At 40.9% G+C, this 26,598-nt stretch overlaps 1 protein-coding gene across 1 annotated transcript in view; it reads left to right on the forward strand.

The window, feature by feature from the left end:
* Positions 1-19,892: 19,892 nt before the first annotated feature.
* Positions 19,893-26,598, forward strand: part of SMARCAD1 (SNF2 related chromatin remodeling ATPase with DExD box 1) — a 44,960-nt gene continuing 38,254 nt past the window's right edge. The window contains exon 1 of the mRNA XM_009980163.2: positions 19,893-20,124. Within this exon, the coding sequence (XP_009978465.2) occupies positions 19,923-20,124 (202 nt within the window). The 5' untranslated portion in view covers positions 19,893-19,922. The remainder of the gene's footprint in view (positions 20,125-26,598) is intronic.

Raw genomic sequence — 26,598 nt, forward strand, 5'->3', positions numbered from 1 at the left:
TTGTTTTGTCAAAGCAGATGTCATCTCTTGCACCTGACTGGCCAGTCAACAACTCTGACTCAGCAAGGGGTAAAATTCTTAGTTTTCCTGACTGGCTTCATATTGTTCCGTATCTTAACACGTAGCTCATTATCAGGTCTTAATTAGACCAGACATCACTTTGTGGTGTCAACAGGTTTGGAGTGATTATTCCCCTAAGCCTTTTTTCTGGCATTATCATATCAGTGATACAATCTGCAAAGCAAAGCTTTTGAAGTGGCAGTATGAGGGGTAGGTCAGTTTTGGTGAGGGGAGTTGGACGGAAAATTATGAGTAAAAGGTATGTTAAAATAAAACTGGATTACTAGTCCTACAGATGTTTGAAAACAAATTTATCTAGTCCTGTTCAAAATCTGAATTGGTGTCCATACAACAGGGCCAAACGTGGGATTAAAATGTAGATGGATCTCAAACCAAAATCTGGGCAATCATAAGTAAGAACATCTGGGTAATGATGAAGGAGAAATAGAGGAGCAGGCTGAACTCATTCCTCTCTTCATCCTTAAAGGTAACCAGAAGTCTTGAGCAGATTTGCCATTTTTATCTGGCATCTCCTGGATAGAAGCATGTGCTATGCAGCACACATCCACGGGAAGCCCGAGACATCCGACCTTCATGCGTGTGTTAAATTGAGGAAGAACTGTAACGAGTGCACGCATGCTGTGTCATCAGTCTGTGCGTGTGTAAAAGCCACTGGTGTGAAATTTGCATTCAGAACAAGAGGCTCGCGCTAAGTGGGGCAGCCTGTAAAACCTAGACAAAAGGCCAAAGTCTTTGTGTCCCACCTGGAGAAAGTGTCCATGCGGAGAAAGCAAGCGTGTCTGGGATATATGGACAGTCCTATTCTTGCTACTGTTTGAGTAAGCATTTCTGTGACCCCTTAAGGATAGACTGTGCCTAAAAAGATGCCGTTATTTTCAATTAAACTTAAATGTCTACTTCTACCGTTAGGTTATACCTAGGGTGCTGCAGCTTCGGGGCTGAAGCTGATGAGGCTGACGTCCCTGATCATAACACGAGCTAGGATGCAAACCGCACTGGCTCAAACAAGCTTTTTGGAAATTGTTTTCCCTAGAGAATGGATTTTACGATGCAAAATAAAAGAAGAGCGTGTAGTCTTTGCTACATGATGAATACATATCTAACTTTCTAGTGTTAAATTACCTAAACAAAATAAAATACAGCTGGGTCCTTGATCTGTTCTGAACAGAGGAAAGAAAGGACAAGAGAAAGAAACTTTTTTTTTTCTCACATGAACGCATCATAACTATGAGAAGCATTCAGGCAGCAAGATCATGTGTAGCATACGCAACCGTATAATAACCTAGAAAAATAAATAAAGGTGGATAACATCCTGTTTCATTTATGATGTACTGTATTGTAGAAGAATGGCATTTTCTTTAGTTTGCGTTCCAACAGGACAAATAGGTATCTTGTTTGCACATCATTTAATGAGATAGATATGGGTTGTAAGAACGTGGCATGCAGAGGTAGTCATCTCTTCTCAAGTACTTTGGTTTGCATATGGAAATAGTGGCAGGTGCTTACGTGTTGTCTTACTTACTAGGACTTCTTTGTGAGAGAAGGTACACCTTACTAGGGATGCTCTCCAAATGGCGTCTTTGATTCTCTGAGAATTTCTGAAAGAACAGGCTGGCCTTTACTATGCCAGACAGAGACAGCATCATTAAGCTACCAAAAAGTCAGAGAAAGAATATAAAATCATCACAGATCTGATAATTTTCTAGTCACAAACCGAGGGAACAATTTTCTGCTAAACGTGCTTAACTGTAAGAGTTCCAGGCACCAGTTTTCACTGTGGCAGTTTACCTGCTGTGAAACTTTTACCTCCAAATCCATAGCAAAAAACACCCTTCCTTTTTAACTTTTCCACTTAAAAATAAATAAAACAAAACAAATGGTTTTTAAGGAATATGTTTTTAAATATCTACTTCAAATCAATACTAACAAATATTTATAAGTCAGTCTCAACCTTTTCAGTACTGACTTTTACTGCAGATTAAGGAAATCCAAATGAAAGTTCCTGCACTAGTAACTATTAACAAAAGTCATATTTTCACAGCTCTGTAAACAAAACACATAAAGTATTTATGAACTTTACCAAATGAAAATTCAAATAATTCATGCATGTAACTACTCTAGTTTGATTCTAAGCTCTCTTTCCTAAATGTATGTTGGGTTGTGTTTCCCAAATGTATTCAGCCATGTGCTATGTAGTACCAGCTCATTCATATCAGATGAAGTGTGACTGGAAATAAAGCTGAATCTTTTTAAGAAGACACAGTCCTTTGCTCCATATTTCCAAACCAAAATAGCCAAGTTCATTGTATTTTTGCCTACATTTCATTACTGCTCTTCTTCCTTCTAAGTGAAGACTAATGTAAAGACAATCGCTAAAGAAGCAGCAATCATAATACCCTATACTAACTAAATTCAGACTTACGGCTACTCACAGGAGAAATACATGACAGATCCATTGTTCTGTATTAGCAGGATATTGTCCCAGTATATGAACACATGCAAACTTTGAAGGCTTTGAATATTTAAGGCAAGACACTAGTGGCTCATCCCAGTGGGAACCACAGAAAAGGGGAACCTGATTAAATTTAATGTCATTGTCACTTTTTTTTCCATTGCTAAGAATTATATAGGTAGCCATAGCTACCACACTGTTCAGACACCATGACCACAATATTCTCCCTCAGAGGTTGGCGTCAAGGGCTGAATTATTCACTCCAAGAATGTGATTCATTACTAGATGTGATTCTTGCAGATTAAAAGATTTGTCAGTATATAAAATACATGTGCATATTCTAGCAGCTTATTTTAAAATCTTTGTTATGCCATCACTAACCTTAGAAGACACCGATTTTTATTAATATAATTTAAGTTTGGAGCACATCTGCCCCTTCCCCATTTAGACTTTTCACTGTTTACTGTACAACAAATTATGAAGTTGAAAACTAATATAGGAATATATAAGAGGCTACTTATAGACCCCACAATTAAAGAAAGAATGTTTTTAAACTAGTTTCTTAGAAATGTGTGCCTGCTTGAACTGTTCTCTTATCTGTTGTTTATTCTGTCAAATGAAACCTCGAATAAATACTCTGCTTAGCTGCAGAAAGTGTATAACTCTGTTTCTCCACTGCTGTTTCTGTTGCTAACTGCCATCTTCCCCAGACTTGCCTCACAGTGCTATTCCTAAGTTGGATAGACTAATTAGACTCATTTCCATCCCAAATAACTTCTGTGAGCATGCCTCATTTACCACTCACTGAGATACATGAATAAAGAAATGTCTCTATCTACGAGAGGATCTGCCCAGTGTAAAACGGCTGGTACCTCTAAACGTGTTTAGAGAACAACATTTTCTCATGTACGTAATACTAGCAGCCAATTTTATCATTTTTCCTTTTTACCCACAAGGAAAATCGAGTTCTAAAATAAATCTGCAGCTCGCGCTGCCGACAAAACTTAATACCGCAGCAATCCTTTCACGCACTCCAATCACTCTGACTCAGTACCGCAGTTTTGCTGGGTTTAGGGATGCGACAATGACGAGCACGAGACGGGCCAGACCATTAACATTTATGCAACTTGATCTCAACAGGGAAGCTGTTGATGGGCAAAGTGGCAGAGAGCCCTATTCTATCTTCCCTAATTGCTTCCAGTGTGTAGTGTATGGCAGGATTATCGGGAAGAGCCAGTAGGCGAGTGAAGAACTGCTCTGCTCCGAGTCATTTTCTCAAAACCCTCAAGCACCTGGATCTTTGCTAGGAGTTTGTGGGAGCCATGCGGGATGCTCTCTGGAAATCAAGCCATAAAGCTACACAGGGCCCACAGAGCCAAAGGCAACATCTGAGAGCTGAGAGGAGAAATACAGATACAAATACTAAATACTTGTAAACTGGTCTGCACACCAAAGTATATTTTAACGAACGAACAAAAGAAGTTTCTTTTCTTTTTTTTCTTTTTTTTTTTTAATGTAACTAAAGAAAATGTGTTAGTTGTAAAGGCAATTATGTTCCCCTAGATGGAAGCAAGCATTTATTATTATTTTCCAGTAGGGATTTTTCTTAAATTAATTGGTCTGTTTTGTTTTCCAGAAAGATTTCATATCTTCATAATCTTCATTACCCTATTTTGAATTCAAGAAAGGGTTTTCTGAATAGTATAGGTAGGCATTTTTGAGTAGTTAATGCTCTAGGTTAGCAATAGGTCATTTAACTACTGCAGCTTCTAACTGGCCAGAGGCCCTTGCTCAGACCAGGCATTTTCTTGTCCTGCAAGCAGTCCTTGGAAATTAAGGTGCCTACTCACAGCAAACAACTACTGGGCTGAACTAATGATGAGGGTATCGGACCACCGGACCCTCCACTTATTAAGACAACAAGCACTCTGGTCTCTTCAGAAATTGGAGCCCGTGTGGCTTCTGATCGCCACATTGTTTTCTTAGAGGCAACCCAAATCCCACCAGAAAAGCTTGAATCTGTGCCCGTGTGAGGCAGTAGCACCATAAAGGGCTGCGACCTGCTGGAGAGGGGTGCAGACCTGCTACGGCTGGTCCATCAAGAGAGATGGAGCGTGCCCTGCCCCAGGCACTGTTGGTAGAGCTACTGGCCCATCATCCCCTGCTCCCCCTGTGCAGAGGGATGCTTGCACTCTGCAAGCCTCTCAACTACAGAAGTGAGGTAATCAGAAAGCAAATATTGCCCCAATGTAGCTTTAAGTCAATGTTTTGAGCTGCTGCCTGGCCTATTTGATGACAGCCAGAGGTTGGAGGTCACCTACCTGTCGATGACGGCAGCAGGAGCACAGGAGACACTCAGCGATCTTCCTTGCCACTGTTCACCTAGGTTTGTTTGCTGATTGAGTATGTCAATCACAAAACTCAACCCCTTCTCTTCACCGGCAGCTTTCTGCTGACGCAGAAGAGAGGGACACAGAAACCCCTCAATTTTTCTTACTGAAAGCTCCTACTTTTCATCCTTCTGAAAAGCGTTTTTCCTCTCAGAAATTTCTGGGAGATACAAGGGATAAATCCGGAGGGTTTGTCCTTGAGCCTGAATGGGACCAGGATTTGGTGCTAAACACCAGAGCTTGTGTCCACTACAGCGCTGAGAGGGAACGAGGAGGCCATCTGTGGAAAGCGTGTGGAAAGCCGGCGTGATGGCTCTGCTTCGCAAAGGAAGCCTGGCATCTAGTGGACATTTAGCTGTTTCATCTCTTCTACCTTCTTGGTTAGGAGAGCAGAGGGCTACCTATATATCCCCCCAAAATCTGGTCCTGACCCTAAGTTCGTGTGCCTGACTGCAAGTGTAGTGAGCTTTAGTCCTCACCGCGGTTAAAAATTCACGCTGACTCGCAAATCTGACAAGCTGCCGCCTAAAAAGTTGCAGTGGAGCTGCATTTTAAATAGCTCCTGGGTGGAACTTGCTTTTGTGCCATATATCCTGTTTTCTCTGTTTTTTTTTTTTTTTCCCCCACAATGAATGTAAACGTGTGGAAAAAAAACAATGTCAGAAGATACATGAGTAAATAATCCTGAATACTTGCTCAGAATGAGAGATACAAGATACAATATCCATAAAAGGTACTATGAGAATGCACATTATTGTCACTGTGAAGTATGTTTTTATTAGTCATTCCAACAAGATGCAAACCCCACTACGTTTCTTCTTTCCTTACATTCTCAATTTAATATGAGCTCACTGAGTACTTCTCTTTGAGTACCAACTTGATGTTTAAATGATATATGTTTCTTTTTCTTTTCTTTCATATTCTTATTCTGAGTTTATTAGAGGCCAAGGTGTAAGTATATGTTATGCTGTATAGCTGCTTTGAATAGATTTGTTCTTTTCATGTAGAGCAATATTTTTCTGAGCTTACTCATGCTAAATTATATCTTACCGTGCACTTAGTCCAATTAAAAATACTAACCTTAATTTTGAAATAAGGTAATATGCAATATTAACAGAAGGAGAAGACATGATCCATGGAGTTATTAAATTATTTTATATTTACCAATTAAGTAAAATTTTATTACACAGGAGTTTTACAGTATTTCAGAAAAGAAAAACTTAAACACAGCATTTTCTCAAAATAAATTAAGTATAACTACTATCACAGTTGATAGACCCAAGCTTTTGAAGTCTTAGCAGTGGAAAAAGGCAAGCCTGGAAACAGATTTTATTGAGGGTATCACCAATCCCTGAGGCAGTGTTCTGACCCTAGCAGCATGGGAACCAGTCGGCTTCACTTCCTGTATCAGCAGCATCCCTCATCCCTCATCGCCCCTCCTTGCTCAGGTGCTCACGACCAGACTTCCACCAGAAATGAAAACTGCTAGTGGGCCAAAATTTAGGAGAGAAAGTTGTTCTTCGCTACAGATAGCAGTGACAAGAGATTTCTCCAGATTGGCACTCAAGGCATTAATGGACCAGTAATGAAATTCTTGATGAATGATGGAGCTTGACTTGCTCTGGTAGAAATTCCTGCTATGATTAGATCGTTTGACCAAATAGCCGTGGAGGAGACAAAGATCTAAGAATATGTATTTTATTATTCTTAGTCTTCTTAAAGGAGAGAATGTACTTGAACTTCATTTGTTTATAAAAGCTAAGACAGAAGTGACAGAAATGTTAATGACCACACTTAATGAACACTTGAAAACTGAGCTGTCAGCATAGCAGTGAGTTAGAAAATTAAGCACCACAGTACTTGCAAGGGAATAGTTAGCAAATATCCTATTGGCTTTTGCAATGTGTTTATTTGTGTTTAATGTGCCATGCCAATTAAGAGGCACATTCGTTTTCATCCCAAAAGGTTTATTCTGTTTTAATTGAAAAATCTCAACAAAGCCTTAAATGTGAAGCATGTCTTCTGGTTAAGTATTCCCCTTGCCCTGCCCTTCAAAAAGAAGTGAATATAAAAAGTCAGAAACTGAAAAGACTCTGGAGATCAATTCTGTGCGGTACGGAGCTTCTTTTGTGCTGGCTCTCACAGTGAAAAAAGGGACCTTTTACAGTAGTACAGGAACAAGCCAGGGAGAACATTGCATCATTGCATTTATATGGGGTCATGTCCATTAGTCGATAGCTGCTTTATGGACAGCTGTGTCAGCTTGATTTCCCCACCTCTGGGGCTGCAGATGATTTAGATGGATGACCTCTGTGCTCTAGCTCTTGGCTTTGCTGGGATAGCAGGAGGAGAACGAAAGTCACCATCTCAGTGCTCACCATGTTTGTCTATATTCCTTTCTGATGTTCATCACGAAGCATGGTTGGCAGCAGGGATAAGAAAACTCGTCAGCCCCAGCCCTTAGCAGACCAGCGAATACCTGACCTCAGCAACAGCTGCAGTTACTGTAAGGGGCTGTGAACTCTGCCCACAAAGCCATGGCTACGTTACAGAGAGACAGAGATCATGGAGGGAAGATGAGGCAGGTAGCTAGAGGCAGCAATATCTACCTCTAGGAGCTGTAGTTTGGTTCATCACAGCTTGAGAACCAGAGTCCTTATTCAGCATGTGCTTTTTGCCTCTTTTTGTTCTTACCTCAAAAGGAATTTGAGGGTTTTTTACATCTCTAATAATCTAATTACAACCCATATTGTAAATAGACTCAAACACTATTTTCTCATTTGAAGTACATAATATTGACCAGAGAAAACTATAATGTATTAAAATCAACTGCACAGGCTTGTTCACGTGGTATTGTTGTCTTAATTGGTAAAAATTAATTAAAAGGATAGACTAAGAAAAGCCTTACATGATTTTCTGAACTGTCCTGTGTTTTTCTTGTTGAAGTCAGGTGCAAAAAGGCAAATTAAGTAGCTGGGAAAAGCATACTAATGAAACAGAGGAAGAGAGAGAAAGAATCGTTTAAAAAATGTAGCAGGAAGGAGCTGCAGGAGATCATCCAGTCCTTTCTCTGCCTGGAGGCAGGATCAACTATACCTATGTCAGCTTTGACAGATGTTTGCCTAACTGGTTCTTAAAACTTTCTAATGACAATGAATTCACAACCTCACCAGATGTTACACTCCAGTGTTTAATTATCTCTATGGTTAGAAAGAATTTCCTAAGACTAACGCAATTGCTACTTGTTCTGATTTTCAGGAAAACAGAGGACAGATGTTTCTCTGCCTCTTGCAGTGTACTTGCAGACATGTTCTCCTCAGTATTCTCTGCTTTATATTCAGCACATCTCATTTATTTAATCTTTCTTTAAAGGCTGTGATCTAGAGAAATGAGAATAAACAGAGGTCTTTTCTGAACTACCCCCAATTCAGCCACAACAAAAAGTGCTATTTGTCTCATACTATGCCCCAAAGTGGACATAGTGTTCTTGCCTTACTGGGCAACGGGTACAACAGTTCTACTCGAAGAAAAGAGCGGTCTTGGGGATGTACTCATGTTCATACAACCAAACATGGTGTTTCCATTTTTCATAGCCGCATGACCTGTTACCATGCTCAGATTTGCTTCTGCAGAATGGTTATGTAGGCTTTTTTTTTCCCCTCAACTATATTTGTGCTTTGTGTTTTGGTTTTTTTTTTTTGTCCAGTGTAGAACCTGTCCTTTTTGCTGTTGCACAGTAATGCTTTAAAACAATTCCTTTAATTTGCAAGATCACTTTGAATTTTAATCTTGACCTCCAGCATGCTTACAGTCTTGCCTCAGTTTGGTGTCATCTTCAAATTTGGTACGTGCACTGTGTATCCCTTGACCTGGGTTGTAAATACAAGGATTGGAGAGAAGGCATGTGAACACACCCCAGTTGATACATTCTTCTATACTGACCACTCACTATTGGGCCATTCACCAATTCTGGAGTTGAATCTGGATCGTCTTTCTATGGCTTATGTATATACTACAGGACACCCCAAGTTATGGATATGTCATAATGACACACTGCAAAAAGCCTTACTGAAGTCAACATATATAACATTTGCTGGTTTCCCCATATTCATAAGCCTTCCTGCTGTGATTCAAAAGAAGTTAAATTGGTTTGACATTGCTTTTTCACAAATCCGTGCTGGCTGTTGCTCCTTAAGTGTGTATGTGGGGCATTTGTGTGGGTGTGCGTTAAGTGCTTATAACTACTTGGCATTTTATTGGCATAATCATTCCCTCCCATTAAAAGTGTTTCAAGATTCAGCTGGTCATGTTGTGGCCCTGAAAATTATCCTTCACTTCAGAGTAAATAACAAATCTACACAGATACCAATAGGAAATTGTCATCCTTTCCCCACACATGTGAAGCTTTCACTGTGTGCAAATAGTTAAATGCAGCCTAGTAACAGTAATTGTTACTTGCAAAGTTTATAGTAATATGACGAAATCGAATTAAAAAGCAGTTGCTATTAAAAAAGTGTTATGTAAATCCCAGTTTAACTATGTGAGCTGTTCTAAATCCCAAAGTCTTAAAGACAGCTTCTCAACAAGGTTATCAAGTTTGGCAACAAGAAGTAAAAACATTTTTCTAATATTAAGATGTGTTTTTAGGAATAAGGCTTATTTTCCTGGAAGGCAAAATAAAATGGAACAAAATGCATTGATCCAATTATAGAAACAGAAGTGAAGGAAGCAACACTGATCCTAGGAGTGGAAGTGCACCTGTATTTCATCTATTCCTGTATGCAAAATAAAGCCTTTACACAAACCTTTACTCAAGTTTTTAAATATAAAAATCGAAGCAACAAATTATAGTAGTTTATAAAGAAAATTGAAGGAAGTATAAAAACAGTGCAAAGAACTATTTAAGTCTTTCTTTTAGAAAAAGAACCAGCCGAAGTACATTCAGAGTTAGCCGTTTTCTTTATTCAATGCAGGCAAGGCTTCTTTAGCACTATTTGTAGTAAAATGAGGTTTTAGAATTTAAAAGCGTGAATTAAAGACAAAGGAAAGGACATAAAATAACACGTAAATGTATCTATATGAAAGACTGTATATGCCTTGCTCCAGTTTCTTTGAGATTCAGAACAGTACATGACAGAACTCTGTTACTGCTTATGCATTAATAATGTGCCAGTGAATAAATTTTATCTGCTTAAGGCCAAATTCTGCCTTGAACGATACTCTTTGTGAAGTGCAGTTCATCCTCCTCTCTCTCAGGAGTAGCTGTGAAGAAACAGCTGGATCAGGTTTTACAAATACAATTTGTAAAAAAAAAACAAAAGTGTGTTTGTGCAAATGTGTATTTGTTTATGTGTATTTATTTATGTAAGCGCCTGTGACATTGCTTTGGTGAAATACGGAGACAGTTACATGAACACTGGGCCAAAGAACTTTCATTTCCAGTTCATTTTCACATTCTCAGCTCATGTACTATGCAATATGTCAAAAATGTAACAGTATAGGAGAGTTACAGCAGTGTAGCCTGATAGCAGTAAGCCAAAAAGTAAGCACGTGAGCATACACTGGAAACTTACTTGTTTCACTTGAGTCAGAAGGACTAAAATATTTTTTGGCATGCACTCTCGAGCTTACACTCCTCACCAAATTGTTCCTTGAAACACAAAGTGATTAGTCTGTGATTTGCAAATAATATGGGAGGTCTCAGCCGCAGGTGACTAACCCAAAATCCTTGAGAATGATGTATGTTCATACACTTCTGAACCTAAATTCCCCTTAAGGTCCTGAGGACTGACAAACTGATTCCACTGGATCACTATCGCCTTTAAAACCCAGTTTCTCATACTGACTAGTTTGCTTCTAAAGCCTTGATATGGTTATTTCTTCAGTCATCAGCTATTTTATTGACAGCTTTAGCATGCTAGTAGTTTTCCTTGTAATGTACAAACTCTGAATATAGTACAAAAAGAAAGAAAAAATCTATTTATAAAAAATGAAATCTGTCTTGCTGCAGAACTGAATCTAATTAATAAACTGTGGGCGTTTTTTGCAATGTAACTTAGCAAATGAAGGTGCTGTGTAGAAAAGTATCTTCAAAAAGTCTTTCTAAGGTTCTCATTCTGAGTTCCTTCTCAGCTTTACAGAGAGTGGCTTAAGCTCATTGCCATAGCATCCTGTGGTCATCTGGTGGAATCAAACCCCAAGCATATCCCTGTTTTTTTTTTTAGATATATCAAGTTTCCAGCAACCAAACAATTTAGGAATTGTTAGAGCAGGTTTTGTCATCCACAGATCTGTATTAAAAGAAACTTTTCCAGTTATTACAGCAGGTTTTGTCATACAAAGATCTATAATGTAAGAAATGCCCCCAGTTTGTAAAGTAACATCTTAACCTTAGAACAATCTTCAAAATGTAATCCAGTGTGCTTCCTGACCAGTGCTGCTTAAAAAATAATGGCAAGGCTTACTATTATACTGTGTATTTCACTAGTTAGTAAGACCAGCAATTACTTGTAGGAATAAGACATGTGTATCCCTTCCTATTGTTCCAAAGGTCATGTAGTCAGCAGTTCAGGCAAAACTGATGTTGATGGAGCTGCATTTTCCTCAAATGTATTTAAGTCCTGAAGTATGAAGTAAACAGCAACTACTGCTTTCCTTTCTAGCATAATTTTCTGATGCAATGATTCTAAGGGCTTAGGATATATAGGATGCTACTAAACCAGGGTAGTAGAGGGAAGGCAACTCCTGCAGTAGATTGATCATCCTTGACTACAACCTATCAAGAATGTTTTAAATGATCTAAAGATAGTCTGCAGTCTTGCAGTGCACTCTGCGTGGGTGATCTGCTGTGCCCAAATGCAAGCACAGCAGGAGCAGAATGAAACGTGAAACTCCCTGATTGTTCCAATGAAACTGATATTCCAGTCTCAGACAGATTTATCTACAACTTAGCATGTGCTTGTAAGGAACAGATCTGGACAGAAGAAAGTCCTCTGGTATAAACCATAGATTTAAATGTATTTCATGAAACTGGGCTTTTCATCAGGCAACCTACAAGGCTAGCTCAGACTAGTCTGCTTTCATTTCTTAGAACGAGAGGAAATGTCAACTCTAATATCAAAAGGTCTACACCTTCAAGAGGTACAGAAAATGGGAGTGGTACCAATCTTTGTAGCTGTCACTCACAATAAAATTGCTATTCCAACAGATATGGAAAGCAGTAAAGTTTTGTGTGGTTTTTTTTTTCCCCCTGGACTGAATCATCTACTTAAGTAATTACTCCAGTGCTGGTGTTGCACAGATTAACTACTGTAAGATCACAAATGGACTTTGAGAAAATATATAGCACTTTAAAAGTAATATTCACATTCTTGTAAGCAAGCAATTTATAAATGTCTCCGTATTTAGATAAAAAAGATGTTTTTAAAATCTTGTGTAGTAAGTAGAAAGTATTTCTGGGAAATAACTAGTGGAATCCTACTCTCTGTGCAATCAGTAATAGACTGGGCATTACTCCTTTAGATCAGTACCATTTAGCACGCTTCAGGAGCAACTTCTGCTTTGTGTAGAAAAGTTTCTAAGAATCATATTACATATGAAGACCAAGATACCGAAACAATGGAGAAAGCCTATTGAAGCATGTAGGAGCATTAACAGGTAATACCTGGCCAAAGAACTCTTCTGATGTAGGCATGATCTTGTGGTGTCTCTTCCAAGACCTTGCATATAAAGGCCAGAGGTGATGGCCCAGGAGAGCCTGACAGTGCAAATACTCCAGTTTGCACTCCTAACCATGGTATGCTATCATGATCCTGTAAGGTATGAAGTGCTGACGCAACTCCTCAGCACCTAAACAGTCCAGAAATGCCCTTTGGGTTTTTCTCTGAGGTTGCTCTCTGAGAATATGTCCCGTTGCTCAGCTCCTTCCAAATACATATCCAACCCTCTCTCATCAAAATGTAGTTTAGCCAGAAATCAGTTTGAATGGAAATGCCTAAGAATTGAAGTCTCCTAAGAGCTCAGAGGAAATTTAGCACTTTCCTTCTATAATTATTATTGTAAATAAATAATTTCACAAATGTCAAAATGGCATCTTCAAATGACTGTAGTTTACTACAGGGTTCTGTTTCACTGCTGTAATGTTTCATTCAGTTTCCTAAGGAGGACAAGCTTCCAGTCGGGCAAACTCTCCCTTCCTGCTCCCCACAAAAACTTTTAAAATGGACATCCAAATTTCAACCAAATTTGAAAGAGAAGCAGAAGTCCTCACAATAAGTAGAAGTTCCTTGGAAGTGAAACTTGGAGAGGACGAGGCAGAACTTTTCTGTTCCACAGCCAGCTGCTCGGTATATATAGCATGTGCTTTGGTGAGGCAGCTCTCTTTGCTAGGTGAGGGACTTAAATGGGGAGCTGGGACACTACATAGAAAAGGAGAAAGGAGGAGCTGAAGGACAAAGATCTAAACTAAAAGGAAACGAAGCTTCATTAACTCTACTGTTCCCAAATAAAGTTGTTTACCTTCTCATTGAGCCATTACAAAGTAATATAATGGCATACAAAGGAGCAAGACTACTTAAAATGCATGTAAGTCTTTGCACAAGGACGGCAGTGCAGTGTGGAAGGGCAGAAAATTGTGCACATTAGGCTTGAGCATGCTGCCATTTCCATCTCTGGACAAATAACCACCATCTTTACTGGTGCAGAATCCACTTATTCTATGATTGAGTACTGAATCATATTGCATATTTCTTCTGGAGCATCATGCTAGAAAACACATGACAATAAACCGCAAAATATTTAAAAAAAATCAGTGGAAGTATCATAGTTGCATAGTTTCTGGCAAGACATAGCCAGTTTTTGAAATATGTTTAGCTTGATTTCTGAGATAGCATTTGCTCAAGTGAATGAAATAGGTAACAAGCACAATGTCCTAAATTCTACAGTTAGTTTTTCTTGCTCTTGTTTCTTAAACAAATACATGTAAGAGAAAAAAAGAGGAATTGACTACTTCAGAAAAGTGAAGAAAATCAAAATAACTAAGATGTGGGGTTTTTTTTTGCAAGTAAAACAACAACAAATTGTTTTCTGTAAGATTAATCTTGAAATAATAGCGCTTGAAATAAACGATCTCAAAAAACCTCAGGTGAGAAAAAAGATACTGGAATAACACTTTCCTAGTAAATATGAAGAACATGACACTTTTGAAGTCTCTTCAGACACAAAGAAATGAGACTCATGTAAAGTAATTCCAATACAAAACCAGTCACGCTACAAAACCAATCTTATCCTCTTTTTCTCCCCCAAAGGGTGTTCTTTTTTATTGTCTATTCAATGGACAATAAAAAGGAACACCTCCTTGGGGAAGAGAGAAAAGAGACAGCTCTGGGACAGTTCCGACCTGAGGCCTTACCCTGTATTCACTGTGCAGCTCACGCATCAAAATAGTTTGGATATTCATGTATTTAGGTATGGGGAGGTTGCTACAGCAACGTCATGTACTACGTACAACTCCAATCACTTTTTCAGCTGCAGCTGAACTAATTTCAACATTTTATTAGATTTTTTTTTTTTTAAATTTATGATCAAGTACAAACCCATCTTCATCTGACAGCTTGCCTTGTTGCTCGCAATTTATAACAAAGCAGAAACATTTCCCACCAATCCTATACAATCTTTGGGGGCAAGCCCCAACAGATGTGCTGTGAGGATCTACCTATGCCACAGACCCTGTTGATTTTATACCACAGTACAGCTTCGGTGTTCGCTGTTAATGTAGACTTTCCCCCCTCACTTTTTTTAAATACCAAACAGCACCCCTACCAATACTCCTAGAAATGACAGGGCACAAAAAGGGCATGAATCGAAGGTGAAAGAACAATAGTTGAAACAAAAGAGACTTGTTTAGAATGGCTATAGACACATTTTGTCTTGGTTCATTGTTTACAAATGAAAAACAATTTTACTAATACCTTGTCAGTTTCTAAAATGTAACATAAAATGCAACGCTCTGTATCTGGACACGTGAACTCCTATTATCAAACCCTTAAAACTGAATTTACTTCTAGTAAAGATAATGTAAATTCAATTTGCATCAATTTCAAAATGAGTAATTTTAATCTGATATTTTTTGTTTTCCTTTGCTCCCCTTCGTGTTTGGGGCATTATTATATATCACTGCTCTATCAACCGTCATAATTATCTCAGAAAGCCCACATACCATCTGCTATGCTCGTCTTTATCACTGGCATAGCAACAAAACTGTAGCTTAAGTAAAAACAACTCAAATTTAACAGCTCTAATGCTGCAAGTAAAGCAATTCTGTATATAAATAGATTCTTTTCAAATTTCTGTTACCATTCTTCCAAAGAATCTCCCAAATCAATCTTCAGAACAACAGCAGACAGCAATCTGTCAGTTCTCCAGCAAGCACGAGCTGTCTAACCGGTGTCATTAGCACCTCAAAAAAGACGTTTTGCCTGCCTCGCTTGCCAGGAATTCACGATAGCTTGTTAATAATACTAATACCTACCAATTACCTAGTCTTTTCAAGTTCAAAGCACTGTAAAAAAATGAAATAATCTGCTGCAGCATTTTCTAGGTTCGTGCTAATTCCCGTTAACACAATGCTTTTAAAATCTGACATGTTCTGGAGCGTTGAATTTAATCCTTTTCATTTTCACTGTTTTCTTCACTTGTACTTGCCTTCTCTCCCAAGTTCTGGAATTCATGGTTTTTTGTTTGTTTTTTTTTCCACCACGACTGGTGGTCCTGACTGCCTCGTAGAGTCACCAATACAGACAGACCTGAGCATATGCTGCCCTTCATGTTTGCTTTCTCCAGTTTCATCTTTCTCTTCTCAACTCTATTATTACTTTTTCAACTATTCCTTGTCTCTAAACTGGAAAGATATGGTTTTGATGGATGCATCACTTGGTGGATAAGGAATTGGCTGGATGGTCGCACTCAAAGAGTTGTGGTCAACAGTTCAATGTCCACGTGGAGGCCTGTGACGAGTGGTGTTCCTCAGGGGTCGGTACTGGGACCAGTGCTATTTAACATCTTTGTTGGAGACACGGACAGTGGGATCGAGTGCACCCTCAGCAAGTTTGCAGATGACAACAAGTTGTGTGGTGTTGTGGACACGCTGGAGGGAAGGGATGCCATCCAGAGGGACCTTGACAGGGTGGAGAGGTGCGCCTGTGAGAACCTCATGAAGTTCAACAAGGCCAAGTGCAAGATCCTGCACGTGGGTCAGGGCAATCCTAAGCATAAGTATAGGCTGGGTGGAGAATGGATTGAGAGCAGCCCTGAGGAAAAGGACTTGGGAGTGCTGGTGGATGAGAAGCTCAACGTGAGCCAGCAATGTGCACTTGGAGCCCAGAAAGCCAACCGTATCCTGGGCTGTATCCAAAGAAGCGTGGCCAGCAGGTCAAGGGAAGTGATTCTGCCCCTCTACTCTGCTCTCGTGAGACCCCACCTGGAATACTGTGTTCAGCTCTGGAGTCCCCAACACAAGAAGAACATGGAGCTGTTGGAGTGGGTCCAGAGGAGGGCCACGAAGATGATCCGAGGGCTGGAGCACCTCTCCTATGAAGACAGGCTGAGAGAGTTGGGGCTGTTCAGCCTGGAGAAGAGAAGGCTCCGGGGTGATCTTATAGCAGCTTTCCAGTACTTAAAGGGGGCCTACAGGAAAGCTGGAGAGGGACTTTTTACAAGGGTGTGTAGTGATAGAACAAGGGGAAATGGATTTAAACTGGAAGAGGGTAGATTTAGGTTGGATCTAAGGTAGAAATTTTTTACTCTGAGGTTGTTGAGGCACTGGAACAGGTTGCCCAGAGGATGTGTATACCCCATCCCTGGCAGTGTTCAAGGCCAGGTTGGATGAGGCTTTGGGCAATCTGGTGTAGTGGAGAGTGTCCCTTCCCATGGCAGGGGGGTTGGAACTAGATGATCTTTGAGGTCCCGTCCAACCCAAACCATTCTATGATTCTATTCGTCTCTGTACATTTACCATCATTGTTTGACTGTGTCCTCAAAGTCAGTCAAGCAATGTGGCTTAACATCTGTCACGCATGTATTTTGTTATCCTCTCCTCACAGAAAGAGTGGTTTAAGTCTTGTCAGGATTCTTAAACTATAGATGTTTATATGTGTTGCTGTAAGTTTGTGTGAGGCAATCACATCAGAGATGCTACCACGAGTACTAAGACTTTGCAAAGAAGCCGGTGAACTTCGTGATGGCTGTCAGGTCCCAGGAAGGACCTAAACCCGCATGTGCAACTGAAAGTGTCCTCATGGTCCATCTCTTTTCCTCCTATAACCCTCACCCAGCTTAGCTTCTGATGTACCTACAAACTGCTTTATTCTAATTTTTGGGGGTAACTTGCCTTTCAAGTGGGCAGAATTTCAAGCTGGCAGTAGCCTGACCTTGTGTTGACAGGCAGATCTTTCTCCCCTTTTCAGACTGACCTGCTATCTGTATTATTTATCTTAGATACGAGTTGCAAAGCAGAATTCTCCTATGAGAGCCCTAGAGCAGTTGCCTTTTTATATGTCAACAGTGCCTCTAGCCCAGACAGTCATCCTTCTCCAGCACAGCTTAGCCCTTCTCAGAGGATAACCTCAGATGACCTCTGCACCTTCTACTGTTCCACCACCAGCCATGTCTACAAATCCACCTGTGCCTTGGCATTCACCTCTGCAGGGGGAAATGTCTTCCGTTCAATTTACATGTTCCGTTGCAATTTCTTATTTGAATTTGGGATTAACACAATGCAGCGTCCAACCAATTTCAACTCATCTGCTACCCAAATATTACATTAATATTTGATTTGGAAGCAAGACATCTTCACTGAAAACTTGGAAAGGGATTCCTCCAAATCCTTTTGTTCCTCAAAGCTTATCTGTCTTTTCAGTACCAAGTTTTATTTTCTTACTGTAGTGCAGACCAAAATGATAAACTGTCCTGCCACAGCCCTGAGGCTGGAGCAAGAGAAGACACTACTGATAAATATGAGAGAAGGGTTTGTCACTTAGATGTGCGAGACGGAAAAGCCCTTTGGAGCCCATACCACTTCTCCTTGCCAGTTGCCTGATGGAAAGGGCAGGAGAGCTGAAATCAGGCACAAATGAGTCGAACCAGCTGCTCATGCTGAGTCAGCGTGACTCTTGAGCACCACGTGCTGTAAAAGGCAGAGTGGCTAGATTTGCTGACTACTGGTGATAGAAACTAACTCGGTAGAAAGAAATTTCCAGGAAGGGGTAATGCATGTATAGGTGGCATTTCTGGAAATACCTGGATCACCTCCAGCTTTCAGGGTGTAGTAAGCTTGTCAGACAACACAGTCAGCCCTGCCTCCATGCAGCCTGGTAGTAAGAACTGCTGACGGTGGCACATAACCAAGTACTGCACAGCAGCGACCCTCGCTCGGGCGTTTGGGCTGCTGCTATTTAAATGGCAAATAATGTCAACGGTGAAGGAGCCCTCTGGGAGCCTGGTGCTACAGAGCTGGCGCGACAGACCCCCGGGGAAGTGGCTTTTATTCTGTTAGCTAGCGCAACCTCTCCAGAACGTTTTTAATAGCTGCTGCACCTGGCTCCCCAGTAGGGTACTTAGTCATTTCTGCCAGGCCTTGAAGCACTTCATTGCACAGGTGGCCAGTGTCTGAAGGGCAGATGTGTCAAGGTAGTTTCGGAACCTCTGGTGCTTCACAGCATTTAAGGATACCATTCCGGCCCTGGCAGTGCTGTCGGTGCGATGCCAGCGAACCGCATGGGCCTCTCCCTGCACGGACCATGCTGCCTCCGCACCGCTGCCACATGGCATCACCCCAAACCCAGAGTCAGGCAGCACATCCTGACCCGGCTTCAAAATAAGGCGTTTTCCCGTCTATCCTGCCAAAGGGACGCAATCCTGGAAGCGTGCTGAGGAACCTAGGCTGAAAACTGCCCTAAATCCTGCGTTTTACAGCTTCGGAGCTTTTATGATGGTCTGTCCGCTTCCCCCCCCCACACCCAAACTTTTCAACTTGGCGGGGTGCGGCAGGAGAGGAACACGCAATCGTTGGGTGTCGAACCGGCATTCCCAGCACCGGGGGCTGGAAGCCGCAGATGTGCTTTGTCCCGGCAGCACCGACGCTGCGCGTACCGGCGATGAAAGCCCGGGCGTGGCGGAGCGGAGCGGACAGCTCCCGCCGCCGCCGCCGCCTGCTCGAGCCCCGCGGGAGCGCCTACGCGCGGAAGCGGCACCCCCGGAGAGCCGAGGGGCCCTCGGGACCCGCCGCCGCCCCACGAGACCCGCCCCGCTCCCCCCGCCCCCGCCGCCGCGGACACCGGCGGCCACCTCTCGCGCTGGCGGGGAACCAGCTCGCGCCGGTCTCGAGGGAAAAGGCGCGAAGGCGCACGCGCCCTCGCGCCCCGTCCGGGCGAGGTGATTGGTGGGGGTGCGGTGACGTCATAACCGAGCGCCGACGCCACCGCGCGTCGATGCTGAAGGGAGCGGGAGGTTGCCGCCGCCATCCGGGAGCGGTGTGCTCCGTGCCGCCCAGGCCGCCTCCCGGTGCCCGCCGGCCCCTCTGTTCCCGCCAAGTGCCTCAGGGGCCGGCCCGGTCCGGCCGGCGTCGTTGTTGCCGCGCCCGCCGTCGCTGCCGCGCCCGCCCTTTCCCGCCCGCGGCGCCCGGTGTCCCGCCGCCCTGCCGGTGTCGGCCCCGGTGCGCGGCAGGTGCGTGCGGGGCCGGTCGCGGGGGGCCCGGGGGTGCCGGCCGTCGTGGGGGGAGGCGGGAGGAGGGCGGTGGGCAGGTGCCTCCCCGCTGCCTGGCAGCGTTACTGGCCTCCCGTTTCCGTGGGAACGGGGGCGTGCGCTCCAGAGCGTCCGGTCGGCGGGGCCCTCCGGCCGCTCCGGTGTCTTTCTGAGCTGTACCTGATAAGCCCTGCCTTTTCCCGCAGGAACTGCCTGGTCGAGCCCGTGTTCCTTCCTGCAGGCAGGAGGCACAGGTTGGGAGCATGAGTCTCTACAACTTGGACCGCTTTCGCTTCGAGAGGAAGAGAAAATCCTCGGAGCAGGAAGCGGTGTCTCCTTCGGCAGCCCCGGCGCGGGCAGCTGGTTCTGCTGCAGCGGGCGGTGCTGCTGGAGGGGATGAGGATGAAGCTACGGATGACAGCAGCAGGCCGGATACTCCAGCTTCGGATGTGACAGAGATAACGGGTGAGTCAGGTGTGTTGCATGTAGTATAAGAACAGTGTAAGTATTTCATTTCTAGAAATAAAGTAACTGTTGTCTTTTGTTTTTGTGGGTTTTTTTGTCTCCTCCTTGCTTGTTTTACAAATGTGCTTTTCTACGTGTACATATTTTACAACATTTTCCACAAAAGTATCCTTGTTTGTAACGATGCTTGCTCTAATTGAGCCTGTACATTGACAGTCAAGTCAGAAACCTTCTCATAACTAAAGCTGAAATGATTTTTTTCTCGTTGAGTACAACTTAAATGCTTAAAGTATGTTATGCTTTCCTATATATTAATTACTTTTACTGATATTTGTTTTACACTAATGTAATATCTCAGGGTTTTCAAAGGAAATAAACTTGACCTTTTAGTTATCTTATAAATGCAAGACTACATAGACGTAACATTTTCACTGGAGTCCTAGGCTAATGCCATGTGGAATACCACAGACAAAAATGAAAAGAAAGAAACCAGTTTCTTTTCAGTTGGGCCTGGTTTTGGAAAGAGCTGAGAAACCTGCCGCTGATTCTCATAAGCTGATGGTGTTGATAGTTTTGTAGGAGTGTTTGTCCCCTTTTCTGGCAGTAGCTTGTGGTTTTCATGGAAATGCAAAAAACTTGCTTGTTTATGAATTTATTGGTTTGTTTGGCTGATACACTAGGCATCCTGTTTCTGTTTAGATTGGTCAGTTAATACTAAGAAACAACTGTAACAGCTGTCAGCTGCATAATCACACTCACTACTAGCTGTCCTGTTACTGAAAGAGTAAGAATGGAAGAACAAAAATTATTTGTTGCTCATTATTTTATACATTTCAGACATTCCATATAATTTCTGATACAGATGTCAAGATGCAAGTGTTATTGGAGACATCAGGCAGGCTTTGACTATGCGTTTAGTCAGTAATGGAACAACAATATGTGAGTTGGTGGTGTTTAACTATGTTTGTTTTGTATACAGCCTTCCCTTAGTGGAAGGCAGTTTATCATAGTACCTTACCGATGTGATAACAGAGAATCTTTTATGTATGAGGAGGAATTCCTCTTTCAAAGGTGAGCCAAATCTAGTAGATTGATACTTACTATTCCATGAATTTTGGTTCTGTGAAGGTTGACTGCTTTCTATTGGCTGGAGTGCTCTCATGTTTACATTGGTAAATATCAATTAGTGCCTTATTTAAAAAAAAAAAAAATCATAAAGAAACCTCTAAATCTTGGTTTGAGAGTTGCGAGTCTGGCGTTAAGTAGCCTGTCCACTAGTAGAGAGAATGTTTTGGTGGCAGGGAGTACTTAACACAAGAAGCAAGCAACTGCTAGTTGTGGCTTCTCCATGTGTGTGCTTTGTAATGGATTGCATGAAAAATCTGCCATTCTGAGGAAGTGCACTTTGGAACAGGTGTCGTCTTCCTGTTTGAGATAAGTCGCTGTCTTGTGCAGTGTAGGAGTTACTGAGTGCAGGTACCTTTCTTGGACAGTGAGCTTCGATGTGAAGTAATGGATGGTGCTGCTTGTTTTGGGGCTTGTTTGTCTTTGTGGTTTGTTTGTTTTAATGGTATATTTTTTTCTTTAATCTGCCTGTGGACTTGACTTTGTCAGCAGAAGCATGTAGGTAGACCATAACTACCAAGGCCAACAAACTTTGGAGCTTGTTGTTTTTCAAAATACTGGTCTCCCCTGGCTTATATTGTACAGGGCTAGGACTGAGGAGGAGAAGGGTTGTAATACCCAGTTTAGAGGCACGAGTATGAGTTTAGATATGAGGTAAGAAAAGCAAAGCTGAAGGACAGCCTAGAATAGGAACTGTTGTGGAAGGCTAAGTAATTGTGAGGAAAACTAGCAGGAGATGATGGTAGCTACCAGTAAAATAGAGTAGAGCAGGAGTGCAGACAAAACTACAGCAAGTGAGGGACTTAAATTAAGAGTCCATGGATGCAGATGCTGATGTAGAACTGGGGGGTGCTAGTTAACATTTAAAATCAAGATGTTATTACTAATACATTACATATAATGCTTAATCTTTCACAGATATTGAGTGTTTAAAGAAGATGGAGTGGTTTGGTGACTTTTTTTTTCACTTACTTGCACATCATTGTTATGTAAGCCATTTAAAGGAATTAACCATTTTAAACATTTTCTACATCTATGGAAGTTAACCAAAAATACTCAGATTTTGTTTGCGGCATATGAGGCATTTAAATGTAAAAGAGGAAACTAGATTTGATTAGCAGATGCCTGTTCTCCTTGTTGCCTAATTAGCGACAGGAAGACAGAAATTTTCTTGCTTCGGGTCAAATAAAATGGACAGCTATTTGTTTTTTTTCTTGTATTATCATGGAAGAGGTACAGAGATGACCAGCTTATGGCACTGTGTGCTCTCTCTACTGCTAAATACATACGTCAGAGTATTGAGTTGTTTTGTACAAGAAGCAGTTTACACTAAGTTAACTAAAAATAACTTGCCCTAATGCTCAATAAAGCAATTACTGGTATTTCTTCTGCAGATAAACACAGTAGAATCACAAATTACTGGTTCATGAAACTGGGGAAACAAGAGGAGAGTGTTCTTTATTTCATGTACACAAACAAAGAAATTTATTAAGTAGCTGACTGCTTGTTTGTCCTGTTTCATTTGGTATCAAGCAATCATATTGTGTATGTAAAAAGAATTTTAAAAACGGACTTTGTCCTTCAGGAGCTTAAATGATTCAGTATCGTTACTTAGGGATTTCTTTAGATTTTTTTGGTCACATGTCCTGAAATATGCATCTAATGGTAAGATATGATTGTTTTAATTTCATTCATCTTGGAGCGAATAGTCAGATGACATCTATTGTCTTGAAACACCGTTATCTTTTTAGCTATTTTTATTTTTGTTTTCCTGGAACAAAACAATATTGGTAGGTTGTTCTGCACCCTGGGTACGTATGTAATGCTGCATGTTGTTCTGTATGGAACATGCATACCTTACGCTTTAATAAGTGATTTGTAGTGTGATGGCCAGAAGAATTGATCATCTTTATACACTTGTGTGAATTCAAAATTACGCAGGCTTGCAGTGACTTGCAGCCAAGTTGTAGGTGCTAGTTCTGAACATCACTTAGCTGAGAGGTAGAAACCAACTGTAGGCACAGTTGTCAAATTACATCTGAAAGATACCTCTCTATAAAGAGTTGGAAAAACGTATTGTCTGTTTTACTCCAAAAAAAACCCCTGTAAAAATTATTTACTAAATATACACATTTGATTTCTATTAGTCTGTTAAGAAAACAGTGAAGTTATCTTCTTAATTTTCAATTAGATGTTTCTAATTACGTACATAGCCCGGTTTAGTAAGAGAATGAGATTATACCAGTTGTAGAAATAGAGCAGAACTGTATTGGAACTATGCAAATTAGAATAATTACGATCGTGAATTTCAAAATGAGATTTGTATTCAAAAAGCATGCTTATAAAGCTTCAACAATTGAAATAAAATTTGTAGAAGAAATTAATCTGCTACATCTAATCCTGTTATCGATGGTTGATTTTGTTGATATCCTCTCTGTACAATTCAAAGACGTAACCCAAATGACTGCAGTCTCGGGTTACGATGTTGAGGGTGTCACATCATTCACTTGCACTGGGACTGTTTTTTTTTGTTCTCACCTGTTGTCATTTCCTTTATGATCTAAGGAAGTCATGTCTCTTGCATATGTCACAGTCTGTAAAGTGTCATTCTACTTAAAATGTTTCTGGAAAAAAGTAATGACTGTAGTACCTACTGAGCTTCTCTGAGGATTCATGGGAGGATATGTTGAAATAATCATAATTTTTAAATGGTCTCTTTAAGAATCACCTTTAATATCACTGATATTTAGGATTATTTTAGCAAATGAAAGAGACTTTCCTTTGAAAATGGAATATTAATTAGCTTGTAGACTTGAGCAGCATGCACTTGATGCTGCTTTCTAAAACTAGGTGGAAATTACTTTCCATTTGACAGTGTTTGTTGTGCAGCGTTAGTAAATGTGGTAAGCCTCTAAGTATTACCTCAGTTTTGTTTTGACTTGGGAGAGAAGAGGCTGTCTTCCTCCAAGTGTGATGTATGGTTTGTGTAGGAGGTTCTATTTAGAATTACAGGGCAGTGTATTATGGCTCTGCACTAAGTATATGCTTCCTGAAAGACTAGTGGGTATGATTAAAAAAAAAAAAAAGGTAAATTTCAAGGTGAAGTTTTTTCAAGAGCAGTTGCAACTGTGTGTTTACTGACTAAACAAAATATTTGCTCTAACATTGTAAACCAGTTGCACTTGAGTACCTTCATCCATAGCTTAACACCATCTCCATATGTGCAGTGTGATCTGGTTATTCTCATGGAGTCTCTTTGTATGATAGCAAAAGTCAGGTGTTGTTGGGTTTTGGTTTTGTTGTTTATCTCTCCAGTTAGGGTTACTTTGACGTTGCCTTATTTCTGGCCTTGAGTCAAACACTGGTTTTAGGATTGCAGACGTTCCTTAATAGTCCTTTTTAATTGCCTATAATCAGGAAATTACATGGTGTGGCAGTAGCTGTTTAATCTGTTACTACTCTACAAGGTTATAACTTGCTCTAAATATGAGGACTCCTTATTACATATGTGACTTCTGCTCTCTTACCTGCCCCCCACATTAGTAAGGGATTCTGTTTGGCAGAATAGGTGGAGGGGAGAAGGAAACATTGCTTTTTGAGAGGGAGAACACTTTTTCCAGGCAACTTGTCATTTCATAGATACGGAAGTTAAGAGTTGTCATGAAGACTGGAGAGTAATTGCTATTTAAAGTAAAAATAAAATAAGAAGTCACCAAGTGAAACAGTAAATACTATTTTTGTTTAAATCTAAACCTCTTTTAAGGTTTATATTGTGAAGAATAAAATCATTTTTAGGACCATGTTATTTTTGTAAATTTTCTATCCAATAAGGAGGCTTCTTAGCAAAACTGTCATACCTGTCATTTGTGTGTCATGCTACTTGCAGGAGGAGTATATTTGGAATATAGTCTAACCTACAAGGCAAGGATCATGAAAACTGGCTTGATCAATCCTGTTAATTCAGTAGAGGCGTGAACTTCTCATGTTTCTTAAAGATCTCTTTTGATATTTCCATTCACATCTTTTTATGCATCTTGTATTTCTGTCCTATTGTGATAGCCCTTGCTTGGCTAGCCTGACTTTATAACCTTCAGAATTTTTTGCTTCATTTTTCTTTGCTAGAGAGGAATTGCTGAAATAAATTTGCCCACATCTTTGTGTTTACATCTAATTAAAATGTTTCATACATTCCCAAAGGTGTCTCTTGCTCTTCTCCTGTATTTGTCTTAAAACTTACACGTTTTTCAGATAAAGCAAAGCAACTGTATCAAGGACAACACATCTCCTTCAAAACATGAATAGACAGAAGAAGGTACCACTGAGGTACTTTCTACTGCTGACACATTGGTCTTGGTTGCAGAGAGGCCTGTCTTGGGACAGTGTGTTACTGCTTCAGAACTAGTAATTTTTGTGCCTCCCTAAGTTTACACATGTATGGACTTCTCAAGGTAGCAAGATTACTTCGCAAAGTGACACTTTTGTCTCTTCTAAAAATCATGACTGCAATCCTCTATCATGTTTTGGAAGTGATAGAAAAAGTTTAGATTTTTATTATAACTCAATTAAAACCAAGGCCTTTTATCACAGACAAAGGAATTGGACACCATATAGCTCATTTCAGCATTTGATTATCAGATGAATTTATTCTAGTCTCTTCTCTGTCTAGTCTCTGCTGGCAAATCAGCTTTGAAAATGGATGTTAATTGTCTGTAGCAATTTGACTCAGCAAGTTTCTGTGTTAGTGAACAGAGGCAGAAGAAACTACTTGTATTTCCAGCTGAAACTATGGTTCCAGAGTTAGCACCGAGAAAGCACCACTGGTATTTGGATTATGAGCACATCAGTTTTAAGAAAGGATTGACATGCTAGAGGGGAGAGGATGCCTGTGATGCTGTATTTGCATTGTGAGGATGTAAAACCCTTTTATATGAGGACTCACACTGACAGTTGTGTCGTTAAAGCTCATCTCTCCCAGGAGTTTTGTAGCTGACTCTCCTGTATCTTCCCTCTGTAATTGTTTTGGTCTGTTTACGTATTAGTGATTCAAAGCTCTTTGGTGTAGTAACTGAGTGTGGAGTTTTCTTTCACTCATCTGCCACCCCAGTTCTAAGTATATTTACTGTCTGTTGTCCTTCACTGAGGCTTTTACTAAATCATAACTATTCTTTCTTTAATTTTGTGGTCTCTTCTACCTGTTCTCTCTTGCTCTGTGTTCTCACCCGTCTTCTTGCAATGTAAATCAGATGCTGTCAACAGTGGGGAGCTCCTTTTTCTTCAGTACCAGCCACAGGTGGGATTTGTTGTGTCATGTCCCAGGGTAAAAGGCTTGTCTTCACACAGAGGCACAGT

This window comes from Tauraco erythrolophus, chromosome 5 (genome assembly GCF_009769465.1).
Source record: "Tauraco erythrolophus isolate bTauEry1 chromosome 5, bTauEry1.pri, whole genome shotgun sequence".
Taxonomy (NCBI): domain Eukaryota; kingdom Metazoa; phylum Chordata; class Aves; order Musophagiformes; family Musophagidae; genus Tauraco; species Tauraco erythrolophus.